Source organism: Anolis sagrei, chromosome 6 (assembly GCF_037176765.1).
Source record: "Anolis sagrei isolate rAnoSag1 chromosome 6, rAnoSag1.mat, whole genome shotgun sequence".
NCBI classification, from domain to species: domain Eukaryota; kingdom Metazoa; phylum Chordata; class Lepidosauria; order Squamata; family Dactyloidae; genus Anolis; species Anolis sagrei.
The window spans coordinates 58,082,961-58,095,329 of NC_090026.1; the positions used below are offsets into that span (position 1 = coordinate 58,082,961).

The following is a 12,369-nucleotide window of genomic DNA, read 5'->3' on the forward strand; positions in this document are numbered from 1 at the left end:
TCGAGGAGGACAGACCATGGATGATGGGACTTCAAGTACCTCCACTCCGTTCCCAAGATTGCTGCAACCCTCATTAATGACCAATCTAGACCAAACTTGGCACACAGAGCCCCCATGACCCACTCTACATCCTGCTGCAGTTTTGGAGGAGGGTTGACCATGGATTATGGGACTTGCAGTACGTTTACTCACTTACTGAAACCACTGCGACCCTAATCCAATGACTGATCAAGACCAAACTTAGCACACAGGGCCCCCATGACCCACTCTACATCTTGGTGCAGTTTGGAGGAGGACAGACCGTGGATGATGGGACTTCAAGTACTTCCACTCCCTTCCCAAGATTGCTGCAACCCTCATCCAATGACCAATCTTGACCAAACTTAGCACACAGAGCCCCCATGACCCACTCTACATCCTGCTGCAGTTTGGACTTTGGATGATGGGACTTGCATTACCTTCACTCACTTACTGAAACCACTACCACCCTCATCCAATGGCTGATAAAGACCAAACTTGGCACACAGAGCCCCCATGACCCACTCTATATCCTGCTGCTGTTTGGAGAAAGGTGGACCATGGATGATGACACTTCAAGTACCTTCACTCACTTCCTGAAAACATTATCCGATGACCAATAAAGACCAAACTTGGCATACAGAACCGCCATTACCCACTTTCTCTAATAACCCGGGCAGCGCCAGGTCCACAAGCTAGTTACTGATAAAGACCAAACTTGGCACACTGAGTGTCCATGACGCACTCTTCCTCCTGGTGTGATTTGGAGGAGGATGCATCATGGACGATGGGATTTGCAATATCTGCACTCCCTTCCTGAGACCATTACAACTGCCAACAATGATGGATCTGGACCACAATTCACACAAAGACCCCAAATGACCCACTCTACATCCTGGTGCGGTTTGGAAGAATTTGGAGATGGATGATGGGACTTGCAGTAACTTCACTCACTTCCTGAGACCATTGAGACCCTCGCCAATGACTGATCAAGACCAAACTTTCACAGGCCACTGTGACCAACACGGGTGACGCACCTGGACCAAACTTGGCACACATAACCACCACGAAACCCCTTTATGTCCTGGTATGGTTTGGGGGAGGTGGACCACAGATTATGGGATTTGTAGTACTTTCAAATGGTTTGGTTCCCAGGGACCACTGTGGCCCCCGATAAAGACCAAACTTGGCACACCGAGCCCCCATGACCCACTCTACATCCTACTGTGCTTTGGAGGAGGGCAGACCTTGGATGATGGGACTTGAAGTACCTTCACTCGACTTGGAGTACATACACTAATTTCCCTAGACCACTATGACTCTCATCCAATGACTGATCAAAAATCAAACTTGGCATGCAGACCCATTCTACATCCGATGACGGGACTTGCAGTACTTTAACTCACTACCTTAGAGCACTGCGGCCCACACCAATGATGGATCAGGACCAAACTGGGCACACAGAGGCCCAATGGCCCATTTTACAACCTGGTGCGGTTTCGGGCAGGATGGGCCACAAATGATGGGATTCGCAGTACCTTCACCTGATTAACTTCCCACAGAACATTGTAGCCCCTAAAAATCACACACCAGGCCCAAACTTGGCGCACAGAGTACTCATAACCCACCCTACATCCTGAAGCAGTTCTAAGGGGGATGGACCATGGATGATGGGATTTGCAGTACCTTCGCTCACTTACTGAAACCACAACGACCGTCATCCAATGTATGATGGCACACCCGGAAGATGAAGAGAAAACTATATGTGCCCGGCTATTTTCCCAGTGACCACCGGTATGCCCTAAATATACTTTAATATCTCCAAAATAAAACTCTAGAGACGAGACTAAAATTAACCAATGAAGTTTACTGAACAATCAAGGTGAATCAAAACAAGGTATACAAAGGTGCAGTTTGAAATTTGATGGTATAGAATTAGAATAGTAAGGAACAGGTATAAGGTATAACTGAGGTAAATATAGATAACAGGAGGCTATTAGGTATAATGGTGGTATGTGCTTTGAGGTAACAACAACTATATTTTCTATGAGGTAAGCACTCTATAAACTCTGGGGCATGTACTATCTAATCTATATGGCAAATACAGGTGAATTCTTTATAACTTATACTATAATCTATAGACTCTAAGGCAAATACATTCTAATCTATGAGGCAAATATGTGCTAAGGATGGCCTGTTCAGACTGCTAAGCCAGACTAGACACTTTCTGGCTAACTACTACAAGCTATGTCCAAACAGAATGGAATGAAAGGTCCTTCCACCAGGCTCTGAGCCAGAATGGGCTGAATCAAAAGAGCTCGGCCTCTAGGGGGATCCTAAGCTACTACTCTAAAACTTAGTAGAATGGAACAGTCCACCTCCAGGGAGCAAACAGAGGGGTAAAAACTAGGCCGCGACTTCACACAATGACTGATCAAGACCAAACTTGGCACACAGAGCCCCCATGACCCACTCTACATCTTGCTGCAGTTTGGAGGAGATTGGACCATGGATGATGGGACTTGCAGTACTTTCACCCACTTACTGAAATCACTGCAACCCTCATCCAATGACTGATCAAAACCAAACTTAGCACACAGAGCCCCCATGACCCACTCTACATCCTGCTGCAGTTTGGAGGAAGGTGGACCATGGATGATGGGACTTGCAGTACCTTCATTCACTTTCTGAGACCACTGCGACCCTCATCCAATGACTGATCGAGACAAACTTGGCAGAGCCCCCCTGACCCATTCTACATCCTGGTGCAGATTCAAGGAGGATGGACCACGAATGATGGGACTTGAAGTACCTCCACGCATGTCACAAGACTGCTGCGACCCTTATCCAATGACTGAACAAAACCAAACTTGGCACACAGATCCCTCATGGCCCATTCTACATCCTGGTGCAGTTTGGAGGATTATGGATGATGGGACTCAAAGTACCTTCACTTACATCCTACGCCGCTGTGACCCTCATCCAGTGACTGATGAAGACCAAACTTGGTACCCAAAGCCCCCATGACCCACTCTACATCCAGGTGCTGTTTGGAGGAGGGTGGACCATGGATGATGGGACTTGCAGTACCTTCATTCACTTTCTGAGACCACTGCGACCCTCATCCAATGACTGATCGAGACAAACTTGGCAGAGCCCCACCGACCCATTCTACATCCTGGTGCAGATTCAAGGAGGATGGACCACGAATGATGGGACTTGAAGTACCTCCACGCATGTCACAAGACTGCTGCGACCTTTATCCAATGACTGAACAAAACCAAACTTGGCACACAGATCCCTCATGGCCCATTCTACATCCTGTGCAGTTTGGAGGATTATGGATGATGGGACTCGAAGTACCTTCACTTACATCCTACACCGCTGTGACCCTCATCCAGTGACTGATGAAGACCAAACTTGGTACCCAAAGCCCCCATGACCCACTCTACATCCAGGTGCTGTTTGGAGAAGGATGGACCATGTACAATGTGATTCGCAGTACCTTCACTAACTGATAACTAATAAAGAACACCTTTGCCACACAATGCCGCTCTCAAATAACCCAGGCAGTGCCAGGTCCCCAAGCTAGTCTATAATACAAGTGAATGCTTGTATGTGTGTATGTGGCAGCTTTCTGATTGGCTGCCACTTTCACAGGCTACTGTGAATTGCACGAGCAACGTACCTGGACCAAACTTGGCACACAAAACCCCCATTACCCACTTTACATCCTGGTGTGGTTTGGGGGTGGTGTACCACGGATTATGGGATTTGTAGTACTTTAAAACTCTTGGGCACTGTAATGAATCCTTACCTTTAGCAGTTAGGATGTGGGCCTAGCGGAGCCCCAGGGACCATTTTAGATTAAGGAAACAGGGAGACGCCATTTTAGAATAGGTTTTCCTAGAGGTGGCGTGTCCTAGTCCAGGAAGCCAAGACTGGATGGCCAGGATTGGGTAAGAATAGGGGGCGGAGCCTAACATTCAGTTAAGGGAAAAAAGTGTACCTTTTGAATTCAAGTCTTGAATTTGGCAGTTGGGAATTGGCAGTTAGGTAGTCAGCAGGTTTAACAGTTGGTTGATGTTAGATAGGAGAGCTGGGTTAATCTTTTGTGGTATTCAAGAGCTATAGAAATAGATAGCAAGAATACAGATAGTGGAACTGGACCCTGTGTCTGTGGTCTGTTCTTTATCCCTGAGGAAGACTAGGCCAAAAGGTTATTGGCTAGATTCCAGAAGGGGGGGGGGCATTTTGTTTGGAATTATTATGCGCGATTAATTTCCTGAGATAATCTCCTGTTTTGTTAACATCAAGATTTGAACCCAGAATCCATCTAAGAATTGTACATCCAACTTAACCAGAAGATTATGTACCAGTAACTTATGGAAACCCCTACACATTTGCACCAGAAGAAGTTTAAGCCTGTTAAATAAACGTTTTATTATAGTTAACACTTTACAACAGCCTGTGTGTGAACGTCATTGGTAATTTAAACCCTCTGAAGGAAAAAAACACTATTGTAACACAAAAAGGTGTTACTAAGTATCCTCTCCACATACCACTCAGCCTGAAATTGGACAATAAGGTGGCAGCGTTCCCAATTGAAGCTCTCAATTCAGATATAATTCAAATATATATATATACACAGGTATATCTTTCCCTGTTTTATCAACCTCCCTCCTGTGACATTCATTATAATTGGTGGCAAAGTGGTGTGATCCTTAGTGTGATGTTCCCTTATAATTGTTGGCAGCTTGTTGGACTCACTATTTCAAAATTCCCTGTTCCTTCTCCCTGAAAAAAAAAAGATCCTTGGTGTTAGAGCCTTTATAGCCACCCACAGACCACTGCGGTATAATTTGCATATGGTTTTTGATTGGCTAGCCTCAACATTCTAACATTCTTAAATGGTGGAGAGGGGAAAGAAAAGGGCCCGAGGCTGTCAGGAATGGTGGGAGTTGAAGTCCAAAACATCTTGGAGAATATAAATCATAAACATCATGTAAGCAAGCCACAAGGGACATAATATTTTTCTCCAGAAGTTTTCAATATTTAAGTGTTTTACATAAGAATTGACTATGTCCCTCCTCACACTGATTGGAAGAATCATGTGGCAGCCACAATATATATTGTAATGCAGCTCTGCATCTAACACGTTTATCCTGATTTTTTTCTCAAAAGGAGGAACACTGTATATACTCAAGTATAAGCCAACCTGAATTTAAGCTGAGGCATCTAATTTTGCCACAAAAAACTGGGAAAACATATTGACTCAAGTATAAGCTGAGGTTGGGAAATGCAGCCGCTACTGGTAAATTTCAAAATAAAAATCAAGACCAAAGTTGGCACACATAACCCCCATGATCCCCTTTACGTCCTGGTGAGGTTTGGGGAGATTGATGATGGATGATGGGATTTGTAGTACTTTCACACCCTTCAGTTCCCACAGACCACTGCGGCCCCTAACAAAGACCGAAAAGACCAAACTTGGCACACAGAGCCCACATAACCCACTCTACATCATATTGCAGTTTGGAGGAGGGCAAACCATGAATGATGGGATTTGCAATACTTTTACTCGCTTCCTGAGACCACTGCAACCCACACCAATTGTTCACGAGCAAACTTGGCACCCAGAGCCCCAATGGCCCATTCTATATTTCGGTGTGGTTTGGAGGAGGGTGGACCATGCCTGCACTCGATGAACCCAGCCAACAGACTAAACTTGGAGCACAGACAAACAATGCCTTTCTGAAATTACCCGGGCAGTCCCCAAGCTAATTTATTATATATTATAGTCCACTTCTCCCCGAAGGTATTCTATTGTTCTTGACAATTCTGTAAGGTAGCTCAGGGTTAAATCAGATTACTAGCTCAAAGTCACTTATTGAGCTTCATGATGAAGTGGGGATTTTACTTTTTGTCTCTATAGGCATGTTCAAGTAGGCTAATTACAATACCACTGGTTCTGATGCCATTATTATATTAATGTTTTATTCTTTTCTGAAGTATTGTACCTTTTTCAGACTTCAGATCTCATAAGAGCACTACAAGAATTAGAAAATGCAGCCTGTGGCGATGCAGCAGTTCATCAAAGGATAGCCTCATTTCCCATAGAAGTCCAAGATGTGTCCTTACTAAACAGAATAACAGGTATGGGAAATTGTGTAATAACTCAAGTGGAGGGCTTGACAAGTTTCTTCTTGAACATGTACTATTGTGATTTTTTTTTTTTTTTACTTTCCAGATAAAGATTCTGGGGAACAACTTTCCAAGATGGTAGATGATGCGTGTATGTTGTTGGCGGATTACAATGGCAGGTTGGCAGCTGAAATAGATGATAGAAAGCAGCTAACTCGAATGTTGTCAGACTTTCTGCGATGCCAAAAAGAAGTCCTCACAGAGAAAGAGCAAACATTGGAAGTGCGTATCTTTGTTGTCCTAGTTCTATTCTGTAGTTTCATTCTCAATATTTCATTCTCTCTTAATATGCTTTAATGCAGGGATCCTCAAACTTTTTAAACAGAGGGCCAGGTCACAGTCTTTCAAACTGTTGGAGGGCCGGATTATAATTTGAAAAAAGCATGAATGAATTCCAAAGCACACAGTACACCGCTTATTTGTAGTGCAAAAGACATTTAAAAACAACACAATAATTAAAATGAAGAACAATTCATTTTAATTACAAACTTATTAATATGTCAATGGGAAGTGTGGGCCTGCTTTTGGCTTATGAGATAGGATTGTTGTTATTGTGTGCTTTCAAGTCGTTTCAGACTTAGGTTGACCCTGAGCGAGGGCCGGTTAAATGACTTTGGAGGGCCGTATCCGGCCCCCGGGCCATAGTTTGAGGACCCCTGCTTTAATGTATTGGAACTTTCTCCCATAAGATTCAAGGGAGCCTGGGGATTCCCCTGGTTCTATTGCCAACTAAGGCACAGAGTGTTTTCTACCAGCTTTAGCAAGGGGGTTACCTTAATTTCTATCTGGGCAAGGATCATCTGGTTCCAAGTGGTAACTCCTAGATTAGAATGCAGCATTGTTATGTAGATGGGGCTGCCTTTGAACATGGTTTGAAAAAAGCAGTTATTGCAGAGAGCAGTGCACACATTGATTTCTGGGACCAAGAGATGTGATCATATAACCCCAATTCTGGGTGAGCTTCACTCTCTCTAGATCAATTTTGGATTCAGTTCAAACTTTTGTTTTTAGAGTGTAAAAACTTTACGCCACTTGGCATCACGGTGTTTAATGAAATGTGCTTACTTTCATGAACCTAGCTATAATCTGAAACCAACATTTTGGGATTTGTTCTGAGTGCCTCTTTCACTCTTGGAGAGTGGCAAGGAAAATTGCCTTTTTAATTTTGCTTCTGCTTCAAGAATGCTTTCTCCCAAGCATTATCATCTTTTCAGGACCATGTTAAGACATTTCTCTGTGCCCAGCATATAATTGGCTGATTTGTAATTACTCTTAGGATATCTTATTATCCCTGTAATGTGGTTTCTCAGTTCTATGAGTGTGTACAATATTTTTATTATGGCATAAAAACTAATTGAATAAACCCAACCAGCATAAGACCCATGCCCCAAGGACATATTTGGTAGAAGCACCACTTGCAGCAAATATAGTTACAAGTCTTCTTGGGTCTCCGTCAGTATTACACATCTCAATTCTGTCATTTCTGCCCATTCTTTGTCACTGAATTGCTCCTGATTTTCAAGTTGGATGGGGAATGGGGGGCATTAGTACACAGCAACAAGCAAAGTTTATGAAATATTTCCAGTCAGCTTGAGATCTTAACTTTGACCTTAAGGTTCTTATTTTTTAATTGCTCCAGTGCCTCTTTGGCTGTGTTTTCAAGGTCAGTGTCCTGCTGGAAGTTGAACCGTTGTCTCCCTCCCAGGTATTTTGCAAATGGAAGCAGTTTTTCATCTACAATTTCTCTGTATTTTTTCACTGCGTCCATTTTTCCCTCAATCATTCTAGTTCCTCCCAAGGAAAAGTGTGATATTTCCAACACCATGATTCACTATGAGGTTGTTCTCATGATAGTGAACACTTGATGAATGTTCATAATCATGGTGTGTTGTGGCAAGACCAAAAAAAAATAAATCAGTTTTGGTATTTTCACACCAGAAAAAATAACATGTATTTCACATGTCTTTTATCTACATTTGTTCCAGCAATGGCTTTCTTCTCACCACTTTTCCAGTTTCTTTCATCTTAATTAAGTATGTATCTTACTTATTCAGTTACTTGTGGATTGCTTCTCTCATGCTCTCATTCTGTTACTTAGTTTTGAAGAATAATTCAGCCAAATTCTTTCCATTTTGTAATAATGGATCAAATGAGGATTTGAAGCATGGATTTTGCACATTAAGGTAGATGGTTTACTTCCCACCTTCTTTTGAATCGGTCTCTACAGACCTGTTTTTGGTGATTTGTCCCCTTAAAATTGATCTTTCCAGAACTGATAGGAACACAGAGAGCAACCCTTCCTGTATCGATTCAGATGTAAGTTCTGTTGAGTTTATGAGGCTTACTCCCAGGTAAGTAGGTAAAGGACTGCAGCCTGAGTGTCATTTAAAAAAAAAGTGAATGCAATCAGAAATCTTTGCTTTTATTCCCTCACCCTAATAGAAGTATGTAACTATCCTGGTTAATGTTCCCGAACACTTCTAGAAAGATAGCCTCAGGTGTTCCAACGGTGGTTAATACTTTCAACATGGTTACGCATACTGCAGTGCATGATTGTGGTGGAGAAAAGTGTGTAACATGTGGCGCCAACCCTTGTGGCTTCCCAGGATGCCTCAAAGCCCCAATTTTTAAAAAACTGTGGAAAACTACTCCCAAATCACAAAACAGCTTCAGAACATGATGATTTTACTTGTTTCTCCTTTCACAGACTTTCCATGCTCCCCAAATCTTGAGAAAATATCTGATTTTCTGCTGAAATTGAAACCAGAAGTAATACATTGCTAACAGAGTGTGCCCAAAATACAAACAAAACATGAACACCCCACACTTCATCAAGACAAATGTGGACCCAAAAAAAAGCCTCTATCCCAGCAGGGTTGCCTATTCCTGAGCTACATTTTTTGTATACCTCTTTTTGAAAGTGCTCTTAACTTTGCAGGTTTATATTTTCCAAAAGTAGAGATTTTTAAAAACAAGCCAAAAAAAAGCTGCTGACCCATTCTAACTTCTCTTCTGAGTGGCAAAAATGCATCCTTTGCTTTGCTGGCAACTGTGGAGTTTGTTTCCAGATGGTACTGACTCCTTGTGTATACATTTTACAGGAATCTGAAAAAAACATGCTGAGGATATGCATTCTTTTGCTATAAAATGACATTTTCTAAGCTCTATAGTCTATACCAACGGGATTTGATACTTTTTGACAGTTTTGATCAGTGCATAATATTTTACACCTAGCCAACAATGCTGCCCCCTGAAATTCATTTTTCATTTTTTGGGGATTTGGTACCTTTTGGAAACAAACTCCATAATTGTGTCTCCTGGCAAAATTCCATAGTATGGCAAAATACAATTTTGAATAAAAGCTAAAATGGCAGCTAAGCACCTAATGCATACTGGCAGTTTCTAAAATTTGCTGTGGCTTAAACTTACGAGACAAATTTATTATAAGTTAGGTCACAACAAAAATCACCATTGTTCTTTAAAGGTATTCTGCCTCCCATGTGGGTAAGTAGTGTCTTCATGCTTTTGCAATGGGACATTTTAATGTCTATTTAGCTTTTGTTTCAGGTGAGAACCATGGACCTTTTCTTCTAAAGATGGCACCTTCTTTTAATCAATGCATCCTGTTAAAAAATAAAATTCAGAAATAAAATGTTGTTTGTCTCCTGTTTTCGAAACTTCAAAAACATATCTGCAACTGTTCCGTATAACTTTTGATGATCACGTATTGCAAACACTACCTAAACAAAAAGTGTATACCAAATCACATTGCTGTCAATTTAATATTAAGTTTTTGTTGGGGAATCTGCGCCGTTAGGCTCAAAATAACCTTCAGTTGGGGTGATTTCACTACAAATATAGCAGAGAACTAGAAGTAAAGTTCATAACCAGCAGAAATTTATGTGTGTTGAGCCAGGACAAGCTTCCATTCAACAGGATTGCAGAGACAGAACTAGGTTCAAAATATTTATTGAAGAAAAGAAATACATTCAAGATAGAAAAGGTCTTAGAGCTAACTAGCTTACTAAATCTCATCTTCTAAGAAAGGTAAAAGGATAAAAAGTAAAAAAAAAATATCCATGCAACTACATTTTGCCTAGAGAGAGAGGCAAAATGGATCTTCACTGGAGGAAAGGGAAGTCATAGGGAAATCATAGGGAGGAGGAAGCAAGCTTGTTTTCTGCTGCCCTGCAGACTATGGCAAAGAACAATGGCTTCAAACTACAGTAAAGGAGATTCCACCTGAACATAAGGAAGAACTTCCTGACTCTGAGAGCTGTTCAGCAGTGAAACACTCTGCCCCGGAGTGTGGTGGAGACTCCTTTGGAAGCTTTGGAGCAGAGGCTTGGTGGCTATCTGTTGGGAGCCCTTTGTGCATAAAAATACCTTTTAAAAGCCAAAGCCCTTTCTGGGAAAAGAGGAATAGAATGTGGGGGGAGGAGTCCCTCATTCTAATTTTATCTCTAGCTAATCATTGAGCTCTGGAGACTTGATTATACAAGAGATTTGTGCAGTTCAGGGATGAAACCCAACAATCCCCTTCCACCATGACTGCTCAAGTCTATCAGGTTCTACATCTTCAGCTTGTCATGAGCTTGTGTGGGTAGTGGCTTCATCAGTATGTCTGCAATCATATCTTTTGATTTGCAATATTCCAGGTTCATAAATCCTTCTTCGTGTGTGTTCTTCACAATATGGTATTTTGTATCCATATGTTTGAGCAATGGGCTGATCTCAGAATATCTTAGACAACCTTGATTGTCTTCAAAGACTTCTATTTTTGTTGGCTCACTAATTCCAAAGTCAAGTAGCACCATGTGTAGCCACTTCAGCTGCTTGCGTGCTTCCGCTGCTGACAGTACTTTGCTTTGGTTGACGACGATGCAACTATCTTTTGTTTCTGTGTTGTCCAGTCTATGAGTGCATCTCCATAGAAAAATAGATAACCGCTGGTAGGTTTCTTGTCAGTGACATCATTGGACCAGTCAGCATCTACATATCCTTTCAATAAGGGATTTCTGGTAGTTTGCAATCTCAACTTAAGGTTTAGCGTGCCTTTCAGGTATCTGCAACTCTTTTAATTGCAATCACATATTTGGTTGACTGCTCTTCCTGCATAGTATTCCAACTGCGGCTGAAATGTCCAGGCTTGTAATCTGGTTGATTTACGGTAGTTTTCCAATAGCCTCTCTGTACAAGCTGTTGTCTGTTAACAGTTCACTTTCAAAGGTGTTTCTCCAATGATTCCCTTCCATGGGTGTACTTACTGGATTTGCATCTGACAGCCCAAGATGTTTCAATAAGTCCAGTATCTTTTATTTTTGATTTAGGAGAAAGCTTCCATCTTTTTCTCTTTCAATTTGTATCCCTAAGTAACTAGTTATATTTCCAGGTTGTTTCACTTCCATAGTATGGCTGAGATGTTTATAGTTTTGGCATTGAATGTTTGCCATGTATATGTTGTGCTCCGCTCTTGAGTCTCCTTCTGGACAACTTCATCAAGATCAGATTTTTCCTGAAAACAACATATAATATTGTCCACATACGTCAAAATATATGTCCATCTGTTGTTCTTGAATCTTGAATAGAGACAAGAATCAGCATTGCCTTGGGAGAACCCTTTCTCAATTAGCATTTGATTCAGCCTTTCCTTCCAATGACCTTGTGGCCATAGATGCTTTTCTGTAATTTGCGTATATAATCTTTGTTTGCTTTGTCCTCAAAGCCTGGTGGGTTTTCCATGCAAATTTCTTGTTGTAAATCTCCATGAAGAAAAGCGATTTTAATGTCCAAATGTTCAACATTTCTTTTCCTAGAAGCTGCTATAATTAGCAATGTTCTTAAAGTGGTATGTTTCACAACATAAAAAATATTCAAGAATGAAAAACACAAATGAAAAACACAAATAAGCCTTTTAGATGTATGAAATTATCCAAACTACATGCTGTCAACGGCAACTAAGCAACTATTAAAAACAACAAAAATACAAAACCAAGCAAAAAAAGAACTGCAAACCTCTATTCTGATAGTTATTATCCCTTTAAATGATTAATATAATCACATTTCTACTATAGGCCACATTACTAATTCATGGATCCCACTGTTTATTCAATTGTCCATCATTGTGAAAAAATGATGAACAGGTCC

General features: G+C 41.4%; 1 protein-coding gene across 2 annotated transcripts in view; it reads left to right on the plus strand.

Annotated features, from left to right (window-relative positions):
• Positions 1-12,369, plus strand: part of RPRD1A (regulation of nuclear pre-mRNA domain containing 1A) — a 55,339-nt gene that overhangs the window by 20,038 nt on the left and 22,932 nt on the right. For both annotated transcript variants that reach the window (XM_067470135.1, XM_060781422.2), the window contains exons 5-6: positions 6,048-6,174; positions 6,269-6,444. In XM_067470135.1, coding sequence (XP_067326236.1) covers positions 6,048-6,174; positions 6,269-6,444 — 303 coding nt within the window. The remainder of the gene's footprint in view (positions 1-6,047; positions 6,175-6,268; positions 6,445-12,369) is intronic.